At 39.2% G+C, this 21,130-nt stretch overlaps 2 protein-coding genes across 10 annotated transcripts in view; one reads left to right on the top strand and one right to left on the bottom strand.

The window, feature by feature from the left end:
- The first annotated feature begins 768 nt into the window (after nt 1-768).
- On the top strand, nt 769-3,893 carry LOC129658056 (UDP-glucose 6-dehydrogenase-like). Its single transcript, XM_055588957.1, has 2 exons — nt 769-1,121; nt 1,205-3,893. Exons 1-2 carry the CDS (start codon nt 1,002-1,004, stop codon nt 2,564-2,566), a joined length of 1,482 nt encoding a protein of 493 aa, XP_055444932.1. The 5' UTR covers nt 769-1,001; the 3' UTR covers nt 2,567-3,893.
- A 607-nt stretch (nt 3,894-4,500) lies between these two features.
- LIN54 (lin-54 DREAM MuvB core complex component) overlaps nt 4,501-21,130 on the bottom strand; it is an 86,039-nt gene continuing 69,409 nt past the window's right edge. For 8 of the 9 annotated variants that reach the window (XM_055588946.1, XM_055588942.1, XM_055588944.1 and 5 more), the window contains 9 exons: nt 20,880-21,096; nt 15,578-15,651; nt 15,032-15,229; nt 13,348-13,439; nt 12,485-12,556; nt 11,608-11,710; nt 11,314-11,451; nt 9,710-9,912; nt 4,501-6,967 (listed from right to left, as the gene is read on the bottom strand). In XM_055588946.1, the coding sequence (XP_055444921.1) occupies nt 6,766-6,967; nt 9,710-9,912; nt 11,314-11,451; nt 11,608-11,710; nt 12,485-12,556; nt 13,348-13,439; nt 15,032-15,229; nt 15,578-15,651; nt 20,880-21,096 (1,299 nt within the window). In that variant the 3' untranslated portion in view covers nt 4,501-6,765. The remainder of the gene's footprint in view (nt 6,968-9,709; nt 9,913-11,313; nt 11,452-11,607; nt 11,711-12,484; nt 12,557-13,347; nt 13,440-15,031; nt 15,230-15,577; nt 15,652-20,879; nt 21,097-21,130) is intronic. The other variant, XM_055588947.1, reaches the window with a different exon arrangement.

The raw sequence follows: 21,130 nt of genomic DNA on the forward strand, positions 1-21,130 counted from the left end.
ACCTCCCGGAGCTTGTTCAGACTCATGTCCATTGAGTCGGTGATGCCATCCAACCATCTCATCCTCTGTCATCCCCTCTCCTGCCTTTGATCTTTCCCAGCAACAAGGTCTTTCCTGAGTTGACTCTCTGCACCAGGGGGCCAAAGTACTGGAGCTTCAACTTCAGTCCTTCCAATGAGTATTCAGGGTTGACTTCCTTTGGGATTGACTGGTTTGATCTCCTTGCTGTCCAAAGGATTCTCAAGAGTTTTCTCCAGCACCACAGTTCGAAAGTATCAATTTTTTGGCGCTCAGCCTTCTTTATGGTCCAACTCTCACATCTGTACATGACTACTGGAAAAACCATAGCTTTGACTATACAGACCTTTGTCGGCAAAGTGATGTCTCTGCTTTCAAATGCGCTGTCTAGGTTTATCACAGCTTTTCTTCCAAGGAGCGTCTTTTAAATTCATGGCTGCAGTCACCGTCCGCAATGATTTTGAAGCCCAAGAAAATAAAATCTGTCACTGTTTCACTAAATTATAGTTACATCCAAGTCTGTGGCCTTATAATAAACATTACTCTGAATATACTTTTTGAATAAACTAAAAATGCCTTAAATGCAAAATAAAGTTTTAATTAAAGCCTTTAAAACTTAGTATTTTATAAAATTACTTGGATTAAAAAAGTTCACAGTTGGTCTATAGGTAAGGGGAAAAATGTGCATTAAAGAAGCCCTAACAAGAGGGGGAGCAGGGATGCAACCGAGGGTAGAGTCTGGGAGGGCTTGGTTCCCAGGGAATGAATACTCCGCCTTCTCGGGTGGAAACCTTTAAATACAGGCTCGGGCAGGGACTCAGGGTGTGGCGCCTGGCATCCTGAGAAGGGTGTGCGGTGTGGGAAGATCAGACGGAGCAGGGTGCGAGTGCTGAAGCTGCGGCTGCGCGGCCCAGAGCGAGGAGCTGTCCGACCCGGGGGGATAGAAGCGGTTGCAGCACTCGGTGCCTGGAAGTGGTCCAGTCATGTTTGAAATTAAGATCTGCTGCATCGGTGCAGGCTATGTCGGTGGACCCACGTGTAGTGTCATTGCTCACATGTGCCCTGAAATCAGGGTGACGGTTGTTGATATCAATGAATCAAGAATCAATGCATGGATATTTGGCAAATCTAATACAGTTATGTAAAGTTTAAAAATAAAATAAAATTTAAAAAAAAAAAAAAAAGTATCAATGCATGGAACTCTCCTACACTTCCTATTTATGAGCCAGGACTAAAAGAAGTGGTAGAATCCTGTCGAGGAAAAAATTTATTTTTTTCTACCAATATTGATGATGCCATTAAGGAAGCTGATCTTGTGTTTATTTCTGTGAACACACCAACCAAAACCTATGGAATGGGAAAAGGCCGTGCAGCACATCTGAAGTATATTGAAGCTTGTGCTAGACGCATTGTGCAAAACTCACACGGGTACAAAATTGTGACTGAGAAAAGCACGGTCCCAGTGCGGGCAGCAGAAAGTATTCGTCGAATCTTTGATGCAAACACAAAACCCAACTTGAATTTACAGGTGCTGTCCAACCCTGAGTTCTTGGCAGAAGAAACGGCCATCAAGGACCTGAAGAACCCAGACAGAGTACTGATTGGAGGGGATGAAACCCCAGAGGGCCAGAGAGCTGTGCAAGCACTGTGTGCTGTGTATGAGCACTGGGTTCCCAGAGAAAAGATCCTCACCACTAATACTTGGTCTTCAGAACTTTCCAAACTGACAGCAAATGCTTTTCTGGCCCAGAGAATCAGCAGCATTAACTCTGTAAGTGCCCTCTGTGAAGCAACAGGAGCTGATGTAGAAGAGGTGGCAACAGCCATTGGAATGGACCAGAGAATTGGAAATAAATTTCTGAAAGCCAGTGTTGGTTTTGGTGGGAGTTGCTTTCAAAAGGATGTTCTGAATTTGGTTTATCTCTGTGAGGCTCTAAATTTGCCTGAAGTAGCTCGTTATTGGCAGCAGGTTATAGACATGAATGACTACCAGAGAAGGAGGTTTGCTTCCCGGATCATAGACAGTCTGTTTAATACAGTGACAGACAAGAAGATAGCTATTTTGGGGTTTGCTTTCAAAAAGGACACCGGTGATACAAGAGAGTCATCTAGTATATATATTAGCAAATATTTGATGGATGAAGGTGCACACCTCCATATATATCATCCAAAAGTACCAAGGGAACAGATAGTTGTGGATCTTTCTCATCCAGGAGTTTCAAAGGATGACCAAGTGGCCCGGCTCGTGACCATTTCCAAAGATCCCTACGAAGCATGTGATGGTGCTCATGCTGTTGTGATTTGCACCGAGTGGGACATGTTTAAGGAACTGGATTATGAACGCATTCATAAAAAAATGCTGAAACCAGCCTTTATCTTTGACGGACAACGTGTCCTGGACGGGCTCCACAATGAGCTACAAACCATTGGCTTCCAGACTGAAACAATTGGCAAGAAGGTGTCTTCAAAGAGAATTCCATATGCTCCTTCTGGTGAAATTCCAAAGTTTAGTCTTCAGGATATGCCCAACAAGAAACCCAGAGTATAGACGTTGCCGTTTTTATAACTTTTTTGGTACTTCAAAATAGCAAATACCTATCTGATATTAAATGACAAATGAACCACGTGCTTTTAAGGAAACAAAACTATTTTTTTAATAATCAAATTTATACTAGCTATATGGGAGTTAGCATATCTGGTAATTATGAAACTAGAATTTTTTTACATATTTTTATAATATTGTTACCTCAGTGATTGGATGAGTAGCAAATAATCATGTTGGTTTTAATGGTGTCGATTTTTGTAAAATTAAACTTCAAACACTTTTTACTTCATAAAATATCTTTAGGCAGCACTTCAATATCGAATGGTAACGGGAGTGACACTCCTTAGTGTCACTACTTTGTCTACTTGTCATTAAGTATTTATTTCACTGCGGGAGTACGAAGTGACTACTCACTCCAGTACTCTTGCATGGGAAGTTCTACGGACAGAGCTTGGCCAGCTGCAGTCCATGGGATTGCAACAGAGTCAGACACAACTTAGTGATTAAACCACCACCCCATGTATTTTCTGCCATGAAATGGCTGTGCTAAATACCGGGCTAAACCTGTTAACCTTTCCAATAGTGTCATGGAGATTTAAAGTTTTCTGGATTAATTGGGTGAGGTGTGTTCCATGCCATTTCTCATCTCCCTGAATTGAGGAGGGTGCCATGGACAGAATGTGGCCTTTGTGCTTTTTTCTGCCTATGCCTCCACGTTAGAAGTAACCCTACAGCTATGGTTTGGTTATTGTTCTTTTGCTCCTTTTGTTTTAATGGGCTGTATCGATGGTTTCTTTAGTCCACTGTCCATTTCCAATCAATCCAAATAAGACTAAAAAGGTAATCTTTTTTTAAAAAACATGAAGAAAAAAATCAGTGTAGTGAAATGAAAGTCTATATCATTCCTCTTCTTGTTTTTCCTCACTGATCATTGTTTTTTAGTCTAAAAGCCCAAATTATTTGTTACTTTTACTTTGTATTTTATTCCTGTGACTCACTACAGTTTCTCCCATTTTAAGTAATAAAGTCAATATAATCTCATACATAAACTTACAGTAGTAGATTTTACAAGTTAATGTATAGCATAATCCTAAAATAAGGAATTTTGTGTTTTCATCTGCTTTTTTTCTTATGTCTCTTGTTGACTTATATTTGATTTTCTCTTGTGTTTAATGTCCATTTGATGCTTGTGCTCTGCCGAGAGTATACAAATTGAGTTAAACAGATACAAAACTCATCGTTTAGGAATTCTGCAGTTCAATAATACAGAGATAAAGATGAGGACAGAGACATCTGTACAGATATCAAATACATAAATAAAATATTCTTCATAAGCCAAAAAAAACAAAAAAACAAAAAACAAAACAAAACAAAAAGAAGCCCTAACAAGAAAAAAAAAAAATCCTAAGTATTAACATAATGAAAAGTAACTTTAGTAATAAAGTCTTCTTAGCTGATTGACTTCCCTCTCCTTTAAGCTGCTGCTCCAGAATTCCTATATAAAATATTAATACTTAAGGATTAATACTTAAGGATGCAGTATGATCACAGGGCTGGAGGTCCTGGTTTGAAGCTGCATTTACATAACAAGTATTCATCATCTTAGTTATCTGTGTTATAAAACAATAAAAATAGAAAACTTTTCTAAAGATATTTTTATTCACATTTTACATAAGACTGAGAAAATGTCAGTTGTCCATATCAGAAAATGGGGAGGCTAAAGCAGTTGTCTATCCCGCAATGTCACTGCTCAGCTTGTTTTATTACCTGCAACATTAAGTTTCTGTTTTCCCATACAGTCCAGAGGTAAGACCTGCAGTTCTTGAGAAAAGGAAATTAAGAAAGGTGCTCTCCATAAGAACATCAAACATGAAGAGGAAAGAGTAGATTGAGTTTCTACTTAAAAGAACAGTGGAAATAAGATATTCTCATTTCACAGCAATTTATGTTCATGATAATTGGGCAAAATGATAGATTTATTTTTCAGTTGTGTGCCTTCAGAAGTAATGTCAAGTTTATTTAATATCAGATATTTTTAAAGGTTTCTTGCATGTTCAATAGTTAAAAGTGGTACTATTAAAGAAAAAAATGCAAAACCTTTTTTTTACAGAATAGTATAAATGTTTATTTTCTGTATGATTTACTTTGCTGTTCCTGTTTTTACAATATAGAAAAGTGTATTCTTTGAATAGCTCTAGTAAATATAAATTTTATCTTTCTACTTTGGGATGTAAATAGAGCTAAAAAATTATATACCCAACCCTCCCCAAATAGTCTTTTAAAATTGTTGAATTAATGTGGATATTAATCTTGTTTAGCAATTTGATGCAAATGCCTAAATACAAAAAGTTGTTTAGTAAGTACTACACAGGAAGGAAAAGGCTTAATACTTTAGATAGCTTCTTGAAAATCAGAAAAACTAGTAGCATTTGATTGCACCTTCAAATTTTTACAAGCAAAACATTCTCAAGCAATGCCATCATACATAATCTACAATTGTAATCCAAATTTCACAACCATATTATGCACACTGTATATAAATACACATCACAAAGGTGCAATTAGAATTAAACACAGAATATGTACAAAATGAACACAGTTTAGGTGTGGACCAAAAAGGTATTGTAATCTTTTGAAAAATAACTTGATTAGATATTACTTTATCCTCTTACACTAATTTACATTTATACAAATTTTAATTAAACATACTAGAGTGAGGTGCTAAGGATGTCGGCACTATCTACATTTAAAGTTACTGCACTATGACTTTATAAATCCAGATTTCAAAAGGAAGATACTTAATAACGGAATCTTCTTTTGGATTACTTAATTTCTATTGCCTATATCTTGCATGTTCATATGAACATATATACACACTTAATACATACAACTATAGATTCCTTGTAGGAAATGTAATAATCATATACTACTAATTACTGAGCATTAAGGTACCTAACAAAATGTCTGAATTCCAACATGGTTTTTTCTCATCATAAAACCCAGAGTCCTATTATAATGGGCTGTTAAATTCATAAAGCTTTTGAATTCTGAATTATTGAAAATGATTTATGTTATTTTAGTAATTATATGAAAACACTCATACTGTAGGCTTACCAAATCACTGGCTAAAAATAATGCCATATTAAGCTTCCCTTATAAAAAGAAACCCCACTGTAATTCTGAAAGCTCTGTTAGGAGGCCCCTTTCAGTAAATCAAGGAAGAGCCATACATTGGTTTGAAACCTCATAGTTCAAAAGTCTATAAAGAGAACTGTACGTATAGATGAAAAATCCTCTAAATTCATCTCTTAGAGCTTCAATACCCTTTATTTCTCCATCCAAGCCAAATTTCATACCTGATAATTATGTAAGGTTCTACTTTATCACTACATAATAAAAAATGTTTACTTCTATTCATATGCACCGTTCATTTTAATAGTACCCCTTAATCACTGACAATTTATTATTTCAAATACATACCGCCTTTCTCAAAGAAAATGGAAACATCTCAGAACTTTTCTTAGTCACTCCTTATTGCAGAAACAAATTGTCCATCTTTTGAGAATTATTTTCTGTCCTTTAACACTTTTATGTTTTTTAAAAAAGCAAAATAACTTTTTTATTTTAAAAGTGTGCCTATAAATGATTTCCCCTTCTGACAATTCCCAAAGTTGACAACAGGATTATTCCAGGATTCACCCTAAAAAGTTGATTTTTCTTAAAAAGATAGTCCTTTTCTAAACACAAAATGTCATTTGAATATATTTCATAAGAATTTGTTTATATAGACATTCTATCTGCTAGTACCAAAGAATAACTGGGTAATACCAGTACTACTTTGGCTTTTTGTACTGGAATAAAGTCATACAATGCCATACATTATAAGTTATATAATAGTAATTTATAAATGTCCTTTGTCAATAGAATCAGAAGGATAGAACACAGTTCTTAAGAAACCCAAATTAAAAACCTATATAATACAATGAAGAAAAATTCAATTTAGAAGGGGCGTAAGAAGATTTAACTAAGATTTTAAATGTACTAATTTCCTCCTTTAAAATTTCTTCTCCATCAATATAATTTCAGGTCTCAAGGACTGAATTAACAATACAATAATTATCAAGCTATTTCCAGAAAAATCAAGTGTCCCTGAACCTTCAGTTTTCTGTACAGTTCCATTTAGCAGTTTTTTTGTGCAAGAGTTAGCAATTCATGGCACAAGGGTCACTTTTTGCTTTTCCTGCAGAGTTGATGACACTCATTAAGCATCGCCCAAATTCCTCAAGTATCATCCGTTCAGCAGCTGCCTTTGATTTTCCCTTCTTGTCTGCCTGCTCCGCCTGGGCAAGAAGGCAGTTACACGTGGCTTCAGCTACTTCCTTAGTGACAAACGTAAATGGCAACCTGCAATGATTTTTGAGAAAGAGGGAGATGATGGCGTGTTGAGTATCGGCAGAAGTGGCTGACACCCACCTGGACAACTCTGTCTACATTTTCATGATTGACCTGGCACAGTGAACATCACAGTTCGTGCCATGAACACAAGCACATCCCAAAGAACGTCACATTTTTAAAATATAACATTTGATATAAAATACGCTGACCTAGACAAGATTACCTGGTTAACTGAAAGATGTAATTCTACATGTTGACGGGCTACTGCTATAACAGAAGTCCTCCTGATGCAGGAATGTAAGCTCTGAGTGCAGCTTTAGTTTTACTTACTCTTGTTTCTGCACTTCTGAGAGCAGTGCCTGACACACAAAGACACTCCACGGATATCTGCTCAGTGAATGAGATGTGTAATGCTGGAAACTGAAAGCACTGTCATCTCCTGGATGAAAATAAAGCACTTTCCTATAGTCCCTTATAGTGTTTTTGTAAAAAAACAAACTACACCAAAAGTTTCCATTATTCCATAACGAAAACAAAACAATTGGGACACAGATGCTGTTCTGTACAGAAAGTTTCAGTCATAAAGACCTAAATTACTGAGTATTAACTCAGAGGAATCCATCCTGAGGCTAGCTATATGGAACCAAGTCTTAAAGCCTAAGAGACTAAAATCAGGTAACCTGCTCGAACCACTAAACAACCTGTAAGCGAGCAGTCACTGATCAAAGGGCCCACCAAATGAATGAAGTCAGAAATGAAGCCCCACTAGGACAAGACAGGGTAACAGGATTTCGGCTGCTACACACTTGCATGGAAATTTTTTAATATAAAAAATTAAAATATAAAAACTTCTAATTTTAAATTAGAAAATATAATCTTAAAATATTAAAGTTAATATAATAATATTGTATAAGTAATCATGTATAATAGTAGCATTCATTATATAGTATTTGGAAACTATGGAGAGTAAATGGAAAGAAAAAAATTCAAATTTTTGCCACTCAAAGACAAAAGCCTATTAACATGCTAGCAGGGCTTTTTTAATACAGTTCTTCTTATACTTAGTGTTTTTTTTCTTTTGGCTGTGCTGCATGGGATCTCCGTTCCCTGACCAGGGATTGAACCCTTGCCCCCTATATTGGAAGCATGAAGTCATAACCACTGGACTACTGGGGAAGTCTCTATACTTAAGTTTTGATTATAGTGCATAATTTTGTGTTCTTTCACACTTCATAATAACAAACATTTTTCAGAGTTGAAAAATTATTTGTAAATGTTTTAGCATAACATTATCTTTAATCTCCACATAGATATTAGATTGGGCTTCCCTGGTGGCTCAGTGGTAAAGAATCTGCCTGCCATGCAGGAGACCGGGTTCAATCCTGGGTTGGGAAGATCCCCTGGAGAAGGGAAAGGCTACCCATTCTAGTATTCTTGCCCGGAGAATCCCATGGACAGAGGAGCCTGGTGGCCTGCCGCCCATGGAGTACACAGAGTTGGCACGACTGAGCGGCTAACAGGCGATTCGATTTAATCATCTGAAGGTATACTGGGACCAGAAAGGACCCCCTGTGGCTCCTCTCATGAAGGTGTCTGCCCGTTTCTCCTTCAGTCAGTCCCAGAACCTCTTGCTGATTATAGGCCAGTAATACGAGTTCTCTAGAATTAATATCCAAAATGTTTTGTACAAAAGCCTTACTTTCATAAGTTTTATAAATTGGATCTTATTTCAGCTTAGGCATTTTAAATAAAATACCATTTGCAAGGCTCATTCCATTTAATAATTCTCAAATTAACCTCTTACAGACTGAAATACAAATTCAAGTCAGCAGATTGCTGCACTGCTGCTGCTGCTGCTGAGTCGCTTCAGTCGTGTCCGACTCTGCACGACCCCATAGACAGCAGCCACCAGGCTCCTCTGTCCCTGGGATTCTCCAGGCAAGAACACTGGAGTGGGTTGCCATTTCCTGCTCCAATGCATGAAAGTGAAAAGTGAAAGTGAAAAATGAAGTGAAGTCGCTCAGTCGTGTCCGACTCTTCGCGACCCCATGGACTGCAGCCCACCAGGCCCCTCCGTCCATGGGATTTTCCAGGCGAGAGCACTGGAGTGGGTGCCATGTCCTTCTCCAGATTGTTGCCCTGGGCCCTGCCAAACTTTCCTTGACTCCTCACGGCCACGTGAAAAGGGTGACGGTGAAGATAAGAAACTGAGCTCAGGCTCAGAGAGATGAAGTGCCTGTCAAAGTCACAAACCGCGAGCGCACCGGCAACTCTAAAACTTAGGTCGGCCCGACTGTAAGGCTCCAGCTTTCCTGCTCCAGAGCTCGGCAGTCTAGGAAAAGAAGCTTCAACAACACAGTATGTGAGGGGCTCCAATGAGGTGGGCAAAGTGCCAGGGGGGCACGGGAAAGGCAAGAGAAGGTAAGAATGGGAAGAAAGATGGAAACCAGTAAGAGATACAAAAATTTTGTTTTTCTTCAGAGTTTGTCAAATTACATAATTACCTCATCTTAGTAGGAAGAAATCCAATTAATAAGCCCAGTGACCTAAAACTTTACTGAGCATTTTACAACTATATATGACAGTGATTTTTCTGTTACTTTTATATTCCTTCACAAGTAATTAATGGTAGAAAATAGAAAAGTCAGGTTTGCAACAACCAAAAATATGAGCCCAATTCTGCCCCCCAAGAGAAACTTTATCAGAAATGAATATATCATACCATAGAAAGCTATTAAAATGCCAACTTACCTCCCTCCTCCGCCGTTCAAAGCTGGCGTTGGCCTGGTCAGCAAGTCTGAAATTTGAGAGGATAGCTTGGTCTTCGCTGCTGTTTGCTGCTGCACCCTCACCTCAGCTGCGTCTGCCAAGTGCATCAGCGTCTTTCTTTCTGGGCTTTCTTCAAAATTCTTACAGCCAATACACTTGCATATTGAGGAACACATTATTTTTGCCTAAAAGATTTACACAAGAAAAGCTTCCAAATCAAAACCCAAAGATAATGAGAACCAACTGTCCAGCACAGGGAACTCTGCTCAGTGCTCTGTGGTGGCAAAGGGCGGGGGTACATGTATACGCATTATAGCTCATTCCACTTTGCTGTACGGCAGAAACAAACACAACCTCGTAAAGCAACTGAACGCCAATAAAAACAGAAACAAAACAAAAACCACAGCACATCACTACAGTAGATTCCGTGACCAAGTCAACAGAGAGAGTTAGCTGGTCAACTGACAGAAGATAAAATGGAAACACCTCTTGCTAGCAACACCCAACAGGCCAGTGCTGCATGTAGACAGGTCCAGTATTGTTGGCCATTCTGAGAGTGGCTATCCTATGCTGGGTTGAGGCCTTCCATACCAATTTTCCCCTCACTATATAGATTTTCCTCCTGACATGAATAACGTATATTCATTCTAAAAAATATGAGTGATACATTACAATATTAAAAAATAAAGGTCATCCATAACATAGCCACCTCAATCAAATCACCATGAACACGTTGGTGACCTCCCACTTATGCAAACACACACACACAGAGTATCCCATTAAAGGGATTTCACAGATGCTATTTTTATTATGAATACCTCTCCCGCCCTACATTCCCCTCTGGATGCCCCAAACCCTTCAGTAGTTCAGTAATCTTATCCAGCAACTACATGTTCCTCCGTAACTACTTTTATGCTCACAAGGCAAACCTCCTAATAGAATTTCGTTTTCTACCGAGTTCTTCAACAGGGCACTGGTGGCATTTGGGGCAGGATAAGACTACACTCTCAGGACTGCACCCTGGAATGCAGGTTATTTTGTTATCCACATATTTTCCCAAAAAATTTCTGGGGGAGAAACTGTGTAGTAAGATCCCTCAGTGAAGAACCACTACTACAGAGTTTTCAATCCACTTTGATGTTATTTTTATCGAAAATCCATGAACTGGTACTATGGTTTGCATACTTCCAGGTACAAGAAGTTATGAACTTATAAAGCTGCCAATGAGACCCCAAACTGTAATGACAAAATGAAGGCACTGTTCCTCTGAAGTCCTGCTTGGGAAGCTAGAAGGCAGGTCTTCCTCAAATTAAGGCTGACTTTTCCAACTGCAGTATTTTGCAACTGCAAAAGCAAAGTAATTTCCCAATTTACAAATAAACTTTTTTTTTTTTTTTTTGGCTGTGCTGTGAGGCATGCGGGATCCTAGTTCCCCGACCAGGGATCGAACCTGCGTCCCCTGCAGTGGAAGCACGGAGTCTTAACCACTGGATCGCCAGGTTAAGTCCCACAGTAAATTTTTTTGTATGCCCTTTCTAAAGTTATTTTCAAAAGATGGTTAGATCATTTTTCCCAACCCATCTCACCTCATAGCATTCACAGTAGTTCTTAAGACATCCTGATCGTTTGCAATTACATCCTTTGCTGTGACGTCGATCAGATTCTCCCTCCTTCCCTTTCCCTATCTTAGGCTTAAAAGCTTCTGGATTTCTGTCAAGGCATGCCTATCAAAACAGATCAAATATCAAGCCATGTTAAATCACAGCAGATTAAACTTCAACTCTGCAAAGGGAATTAACTTTCTTTGTAAAATACTTGAGCTCAACAAAAAACAGGTGAAACAGGAAACTTGACAGATAAAAGAAATAAAAAATAGTCACCTTTATTGCTTTTTGCCTTTCATTTTCATGTTCCAAATTATTGTAACAATTAGTACAGTTGCAGTTGTTGCAAAATTCACCATTTGCAAAGCAATCACAATATCTGGAATATGAAAATTAGCATAAGTCACATAAAAAGTCATTGCTTAAAGAAACACAAAGCTAGAAATTATCTTATTTAGTAACATTATACATGCAGTAAAGCATTTTAGAAATGTACTCTGAGCTACTTACTTACAGAGTTGACAACATACACTGATTGTCAACTACAAGACAGGGCTCAAAGGTCGAGCCCCCGACCTCTACAATTTTGGTTTATAGACTTAGTTCTAGTAGTAACAGCTGTCAACACAAGAGCTATGTGACTTTATGCACGCAAAAGTAAGTTATTTCAAAATCACAAAAAGGAAAACCATGGGCTAAATTCTATTAGTGGAACCTGCTCACGTGAACTATTGTCATGTTTCTTTGGATTCTAAACCCTCATAAGACCACTGCATTTTATTTAACTGTTTCATGTCAAATCTCTTAGTTCAGTACTAACAAGCAAATTAATCAGCAATTTAAAAGACTACTCAAGAGTACCATCTCACTTAGGAGACCAAACACAAAGGTCCTAAATAAGTTCAAACTTATTAGTAAGGACAGAGACCACGTCTGTCTCATGCTGCTGTACCTCCCCTGTGGCAGAGACCCTAAAACTGCTGCTCTCTTGCCAACTGAGAGTGTCTGTACACTATCGTATGTGTTCCAGCATTCACTTGTCTGTTTACTTAGGACTTACAAAATTGGTCTGTTAAGAATTTTGTTAGCTCCATTTATTTTTTAAAGCATTTTCAGTTGTATCAAATGAGGAAACAGTAGCAAAAAGACTTACAATTTCAAACACAGCGATTTCGTACAATTACAAGGCTTTCTGGGCCGACTGGCAGACTCTGATGGGATTATGCTATAGAGACACACACAAAAATACACATTTTAATCAATCGAAGGTAACTATATAAAATTATAAAAGTGTCTAACCTGTAAATTCCTCCTAAAATAAAGTTTTAACAAATATATCCACCTCTAATAAAAGTTTGCTATGTTGTTCCATATACATTAAATTTAAAAAGCAAGTAGTAATGTGAAAAGAAAGGTAAAACCAAGATATGGACTAAAACAGAAAAGGAAGTTATCAACAGTTTCTAAAGAACAAGCCACAAAAAGTACTCTCTTCTAAGAGAACTAAAGTTGAAATCTCCTAAACTCTTTTGAGATTCAATTATAAAATGTAGTAAGTAGAAAAGGGTGTGTGAGGTTGGAATTCAGGAGGGGAGAGAAGGGGAAGACTGGTTCCATATAACTTAAGCTTCTCAACCAATATTATAAAGACAGCAATTAATGGATTAAAAAAAAAAAAAACCTGCCAAAGCAAGGCTCTAAACAATAATTTAAAAACTAGGTAATATCATTTTTAAGACATATTCAGGAGGAGATAGAGAAAGAGAGAAAATAGAAAATAACAAAACACTTGCGCTGAATTGGTGACTGGGAGTAAAAGATAATTTGGGAGTTCTCTGACTATTCCTGCAACTTTTCTGTTTAAAGTATTACAAAATAAAAAGTACTGCAGGGGCATGCTCACATGGCTTTGAGGGGAGAAAAATCAAATATATGTATTTTGAAATATGTATGGCTATTTCACGCTGCATTTAACATGATGCAACAACTTAAAACATATTCAAATAACTCACTCACCCATTGAACGGAAGCCTTGCCTGGGTCTGGATACCAGATGTTCCGGTAAAGTTGGAGTTGCTTGCTATAGACACATAGGAAGACTGCTGGAGCTACATATAAAGAAAGGTAATTTCAGACCCTGTTTACAAAAATGGACAATATTCCTAAATATAATGATGGGGAAGAAGCACAAAATCACCTCTTAAAATAGGAATAACAGAATGGAAAATTTCATACAAAAATACTTATTACCTCATGGAGCTCTTTTAAAGACCCAAAACTAATACCAGAGGTAAAAAACAATGTGAAGATTTTAAAATACTACAGGGCACAAATGGAAGAAATTCTTTCACAGAGGAATAATTGTATCAAAATTAGAAAATTCTCAGTGAATGTCCTGAAAATACTATAGTAACTTGTATCGGCAAGAAAAATGCAATGTGTCTACTTGCAAATAAACTGGGGTCATTTATCACAAGTTATAGAAATGAGAAGTTATATGCATAATAATTAAGTTTCTATTTCATACTGATTCTAAGAAAAGAGATGCTAATGATAAAAATACTGAACACTAGTTTTTTCAACCAGTACCCAGATATTATACTCCAAAGTACATTTCTTTAAAGTACACAGAAAAATCTGCCTCTCTCTCTTATAATCTGAATACATCAAAACTGAACAACAACTTAGAAAAGTAAGCTGTTTACTTTAGAAAAGTAAAAGTGTTAATTGCTCTGTTATGTCTGACTCTTTGTGACCCTATGGACTGTAGCCCACCAGGTTCCTCTGTCCATGGAATTCTCCAGGCAAGAATACTGGACTGGGTTGCCACTCACTTCTCCAGAGGATCTTCCTAACCCAGGGATAGAACCTGAGTCTCCTCAACTGCAGGCAGGTTCTTTACCATCTGAGATACCAGGGATTGATTCTTACATGAGAAGGAAAACTTCTACCTGCTTCCTAGAAAGCAGCAGTCCTAATGAAAGCCAGCCGACTAGACACTGTGGGTCTGATGCCAAAGACAACCAGACGTCATCTACAGCTGTCATCTAAAGAGGACCAGGTCTGGACAGACCGCTACCAGATACGTCACCTGGAGACACACCTCACAGTTTACTTTCTAAGAACGAGTCAGTCTCACCTTATTCATTACAGTCACAGCCCTTTCTAAACTCACTGGGACGGCTCATCTTGACTCAACCTACTTTCTCTTGTATCTACATGATCTCGCCCTCCCACCAAACTGTTCTCAGCTCCAAACTTGTATACAAATCAGGAGCTTGTATACCAGACTTGTGTTGTACATATCTAAATGCTAAAGATATATAAAAATAAACTTGGAAGTTTTTAGTAACATGTCAAGGTTTTGGGAAGAGTCTTCAACACTGAGTTACCTGTTTTGAGTAGTTTTAGAATGTGACAATGCTAGACATCTTAGACCTGATTAACCTTTCCAAGGAGACTTCCCAGGTGGCACAGGGGTGAAGAACCTGCCTGCAATGCAGGAGATGTGGGTTCAATCCCTGGGTTGAGAAGATCCCGTGTAGTAGGAAATGACAACCCACTCCAGTATTCTCACCTGGAGAATCCCATGGACAGGGAAGCCTGGAGGGCTACAGTCCATGGGGTTGCAAATAGTCAACTGAGCACACATGCACACATAAGCTTTTTGAAATGCAGTGACTGGATTTTCTGCCCATACCTGAGTCACGTACTGAGCAGGAAGCACTGCGTAGCCCACGTTCCCTGTTCCTGGGGCTGGCGCCAGCACAGTGCCCGGTGGCAGGTTCGTGAGGTTTGGCTGGATTTGTGGCAGCGGGGTGGCAGGCATGATGAGCCGCTGCTGTGGCTGGCTGGTGGTGACTATCTGAGAAGTTGGATTGATCGGTTTTGGAACAACCTACAAAGAAAGGCAGTGTATCAGGAACCACAAAAATAAATTTCATAGCTTCTCAATTCAGTTGAAATCTCTTAGACTTAGGGGATTAAAAGGTCCAAACCATTATACAGAAATAAGCTACAAGGGTATATTGTACAACACAGGGAATATACCCAACATTTTATAGTAACTAGAAATGGACTATACTATTACAAACTGTGAATCACTGTACTGTATACACCTGTAACATATAATATTGTATATCAACTCTGCTTTAATAAAAATACATAAATAAATCTTTTCTTAACTTTCAATTCTAGAGGTAAACTTCTGTTTGGGAGAGACTGAGAGAAGTGGCGTGACACTCACTTGTTTGACTGTCTGCGCTGAGACAAGTGGGACGGACATCCGCACTGGGGTGGTGTTAACAACAACTGGTTTAGCTTTGTAAAAAAGGAGGGAGGAAAAGGACAGTTTATTTACAGAAAATAGTTGTTTAAAACATTTAAGATACTTAGTTCCTTCAGAATATCCTCATGAAAAAGCTTAAATAATTCCACTGGTTTCCTATTTGGAAGAATCTTTAACCAAGAGAGTTATTTTCAAAATTCTTTAACCCATGTACCAGGGAACTTATATGTAAGATAGCTCTAGTCTGCCTGCTTTATGAGGGATTGTCTGTCATTTAAGATATTCTCCTGAAAATATTTCAACCTGTATTCAGAGGCTATGTAGATTCACTACTAAATCCAGTCAGATGAAATGATGCATAAATTAAAAACTGCCATTCGGGAGCGTGGGTTACCATGCTGTTCTATCTATTTCTACCTCTGTGTTTATATTCAAGCCAGAGAAAATATCATTCTTGTACAATTCATTATTTACAGAGTACTACTAAAAGGCAGTATAGCAGGAAGGTTAATAATATCATCCCCTTAATTCAACTACACTTCAATAAAAAAATAATTTAAAAAAGTGAACATAGTCTCCTAAGTCATAAGTCAAGATTGGGGGGTTCAAACCCCAATCTTTCTGCTTTCTCACTACTTAAGTTCTCTTTCCTGTATCCTCGCCTGCAGTGTAGGGTAGTATCTCCCTTACAGGGTAAGAGGATTAAATATGTTAATTCATGAAAATTTATTAGAACAGTGCTCAAAAAACAGCAAGTGCTCAATACATGTTAGTAGCCATTATTGTTACTGGTGTCGTTACAACCCTTGTTACTACACAAATGTCACCGTGGACAGTATTCCAGGGAAACTACAGTACAAGACACTTGCTCAAAGAGATTATTACATTCAAGCAGAGCAGATTAGACAAGTACTCAAATAAAATAAAAATTAATTTAAAAAAAGAGACAGCACCATGGGAGTCCAGAGGAGACGGAACATACATATGCCTGGCAGGGGATGGGAACAGGAGGAGCTGCATCTTACGAAGGACAGAGCCTGAGATGGGTCCTGACCGACGGCCAGGCTGCAGGGCGGACATGCAGACTGGAGGACGGAGGCTGAGATGGGTCCTGACCAATGGCCAGGCTGCAGGGCGGACATGCAGACTGGAGGACGGAGCCTGAGATGGGTCCTGACCTACGGCCAGGCTGCAGGGTGGGCACAAAGACTGGAGGAGGGAGGTCGCCACAGAGGCAGAGCCTGACAAGTGGGGGGCCTGATGCTGAAAAGCTTCACATTTGAAGCTTCTCTTCACAAAATGCTTGGAAACAGACAAGTCTGGCTGGGACTAGGGGTTAAAAGTAGGCCGCTGCTGCTGCTGCTAAGTCGCTTCAGTTATGTCAGACTCTGTGCAACCCCAGAGACAGCAGCCCACCAGGCTCCCCCGTCCCTGGGATTCTCCAGGCAAGAACACTGGAGTGGGTTGCCATTTCCTTCTAAAAGTAGTCTAGTGCTGGCAAAAAAAAAAAAAAAAGGCGGCTGACTCTGGCTGTTTTGTTGAAGGTTTTGAATGTCAGGGTACAGATCTATATACTTCATCTGTATTTTTAATTCAGTAGGCGATCAGAAGTTTCTGAGCATTGTGATGTCAAGAAACACTATTGGAAGAGCACAAAGGAAAGCTGTTCATGGCAGCAGCATGTAAAACCCAACAGAGCTGTGAGGAACAAAGGAAGTTAGACGAGTACAGAACCTGAGAGCCTGACCTGGGGTGATGGCACTGGGAATGGAAAGCAGGGAAGAGCTGAAAAGTCAGGGTGGCAGGGAAAGGATGGAGAGAGGTGTAAGCACAAGGGAAGAAGAGTCAGCCATCCTGGAACCCTCAAGTGAAAGGGAAAATGGTGGCCATTAGCGCGAAACATTCAAGGATGCGCTGACCGGAAGGGAAGATGAAAGCCGACATGGAGCAGTGGCGTGAGACGATGAAATTCAGGAGACAGGCTGGCCCTAGACCTGTATGTTTGGATCAGAAGGCGCACAAGTTCCAATCAAGCCTGCTGCCACTCCCACAGTCTACAGGAGGGACCTGAGAAGACAGAGAGGACATCCTTCAGGTCTTACTTAAACCAAAGACCTAGGGCCTGCGATGAGAGAGGCTGAGATAATAAACTGCTGTGGACACTGAGACAAACTGTTCTGAACAGTAAAGAACAGACTTCCTTGAACAGAAAGGCTGTTAACAATGTTAAGAGGGTTTTCTTTGTTTTTGTCTTTTTTACTTTTGGTCGGGATGGAAGGGTTGATGGCTGAAGACAAAAGTTGAGAGCCCCGGAAGAACACGAGATGAGAGAGAGTACTCTGATCTGAAAGGGCGCAGGCCTCCGCAGCAAGGTAACAAACTAGGGAGGAGGGGGAAGGTGGAAAAGGGAGAGACCTCCAGAAAGAGTGCACGGTCAGTGCGGGGGGCTGCGCTGTCTCTGAATATACTAAACATCACTAGACTGCCCCGTGTTTAACATAAGGATCAATCCTATGGTAGATCTGAACTGTATCTCGATAAAGTTGCTATATGAAAAAAGTGTATGACCATGAATTACAGGAGCAGTGACACCTGACACCCGAGTTGAAACTGTTTCCTATTCTGATTTGATTTTAATATAGGTTAGACTGGTCTCAGCGATACTATGAAGAATTAAAAGATGAATTAAAAAGAAATTAAAAGCCTGAATTCATGCCTGGGACACTGAAGGGGGGGCTCTCTACACCACCTGTTCCTTGAAAAGGCGACGCTGGTCACTGCTCCATGAGTGTGCCAGCAGTGATTTGGAGGCAAGTGCACAGAAATGCAGGAACTTTCCTGGTGGGCTGTGAGATGACGGGGAAGGAGTGTGCATCTTGCCCTTATTCGCCTCCCACGGGAGACTTGAGTGGATCTCGTTTGGATTAGGACAGCGGGAGTGTCCCCACGTGTGCACACACACATGCATGCACGTACACACACAGAGCTGGAAAACGTGGGATCTCTAGGTTTACATTAGCTTGGCATCTGCATGCTGGATTTTGACTGAAATCTGGAAAATGGAGAAAACAGAAAACATAGTGGCCAGAAAAAAAGAACATGATCAAATATACACGGTGGGGGTGGTCATACTGACGTCACACGTCTTAGTCAACAGTCGAGGTTTCTCCTCCTCAACTTTTGAGCTTGGTCCCACATTATCCCTACTGCAGCTTTCACAGAAGTTGGCATAATCTTTAATGTTTTGGTCTTCAATAGGAATTCTGAAGAATCCTTTTAAAATAGTCTCCTTCAAAACTTCAGAAACCATACCTGCTTTGAGGGCTTTTAGTTTTTTAAGTTGATTTCCTCCCTCACCAAGACTGTAGATTATATTCTAAAGAGGTTAATTAACCAAGCAATCTTCTGGGTCCTTCTATTGTGCTATCTGCCATCCAGCCAGCAATTAACATGGCAGAACCTTTGACTACAGGTATGGCTTTGATGGGAAAATGAACAAGATAAGCCCAGTTCCCTTTGGCTTTTAAGTAAATCCCTCATAGGGAATCCAGCCTTTAGAAAGATTTTAGCATGTTTCAAGAACTGGAGTAACTATTTAGTATATCTCTAATGAAAACAGAGGCATTAATTCATTATTCCTATGAAATAATATCTTTTACATACACCCAGATCTTCCATGGGATAGGAGAGAAAGACAAAAAGAGGAAAACTGGGTGAATAGAAGGAAAACATCATGGGTGGTATATGTATGCAAGTAGTGGGGAAGAGGGAATAGACAGATGTGAAGGACATGGGGGGAGGGGACAGAGAGAGAGACTGAAGGAAAGCAAAAAAGGAAGCTGTGGGGAAGCAGCAGGGGTGAGGAACCGCAAGGAGGCAAAGAACAGAGAAGCAGAGAGAAGCAGAGAGACAGATGTAGGTGGGGAAAGAAGGAACCAGTACCCACACCAGAATTATGAAACACCCAACTCATTCCTCTACTCTTCCTAGATCTTCAGCTTCCTCTTCTGCTCACAACAAAGACTTATTCTCGATGATGAATCAATCCGTGTTAAGTCACACTGGAAGTGGAAGCTCAGCATATTTGCATACATACAAACACACAAACATAAACTATAACCAACTGTATCTAGTGACTGCTTTACATTGTTATGATATCTAAGAAAACGGTAGCACTGAGCAGCGCTTCCTAAGTAATGAGAGAATATGAACTTGACTCCTTTAGTCACCAGCACATGCAAATGTCATTTTTCCTCTCATTAAGAACACTATAATTATAGAATACTTTCTTTCATAATCAGTTTAAAGAGAGAACAGAAAACATAATTACTTGAGGTGTCTAATTTTAATAGAATACACACCGAAATACTATTTCCCTAATGCATCTTCCATTTTCTCCCATCAGTAATTTATAAAACAAGTTTTTTCTCCCACTTTCCCTTAGACTTAGATGAATGAGCTATTAGCAATGGACAGCTCCAACCCTCTGATCCCTTAATAAAAATGAAGGAGCAAACAAATGGTCTTTAATCCGTCTAGCTACATCCAATAAACAACACATCATTCACCTGCCATTTGACACTGATGGAATATGCAGTGATCTTCCAAGGAAAAAAATTAGACCCTAAATATAAGCTGTCCTGATCCTTTCAGTTTCAATTTCTTAACAAGTAGATAAATGTGGATAAAGGTTATATGTGTGAATCTGTGTATGTACATCAGGCAGCTGGAAGGATTAAGTACAAACAGAAGTAGGACTACTAACAGGAATACTTGCCAGGAAAAATACAATTGAGCAAAATAACATTTTAACTGATTTTCATTATCAATTCAAAGTACATAAAGGATGAAGTACATACTAATCATTTATACCTTGCCTACTGGTCATTTCAACCGACCCCAAACCCTGTGTAGACAGCTTTGTCGTTTAGTAAAAAAGATTATAAATAACTGGGTTCCCTTTAAATCAATCCCACTGGCATAATGGTAGGTTTTTAAATCAGCAATCAAATGGCTACCCACAAACTGATAAATAATCATCTGGTATTACAGCACACTATGTATCAGTTTCTAGCAGAACAAAATACTATAGTTATATACAACTGGGATATATTCTATTTCACTGCCTTCTGCAACAGCTGCTGATTCAAATTCTCAGCTGAAATGCCTGCTTAATCAGGATTTCAGCAAGAAAAGGATCACTTCCTATGATAAGGTTTAAAACATTCATTACTGTTTTTTAAAAAAAACGGTTACCAACCTTGCTGGAGAGGCTGAGTGTTTGTACTGGGATTCTGACTAACTGGCTGGGTTGAGCTACTGGCTGTTGTGGCAGTAACAAGTCGGACATAATGGAACTTGCTTCCAGGCACTTGAATCTGCTGGACATTGGGAGCAGTTGCCAGAGGAATAATTGTCTTAAATTGTGATGTGCTCACGCCTCCAACAGTGATGGTCTGCACAGTTGATTTCACTGCCTATTAAACAATACAACATGGCTATCATTAATCT

This window comes from Bubalus kerabau, chromosome 7 (genome assembly GCF_029407905.1).
Source record: "Bubalus kerabau isolate K-KA32 ecotype Philippines breed swamp buffalo chromosome 7, PCC_UOA_SB_1v2, whole genome shotgun sequence".
Lineage (NCBI taxonomy): Eukaryota > Metazoa > Chordata > Mammalia > Artiodactyla > Bovidae > Bubalus > Bubalus kerabau.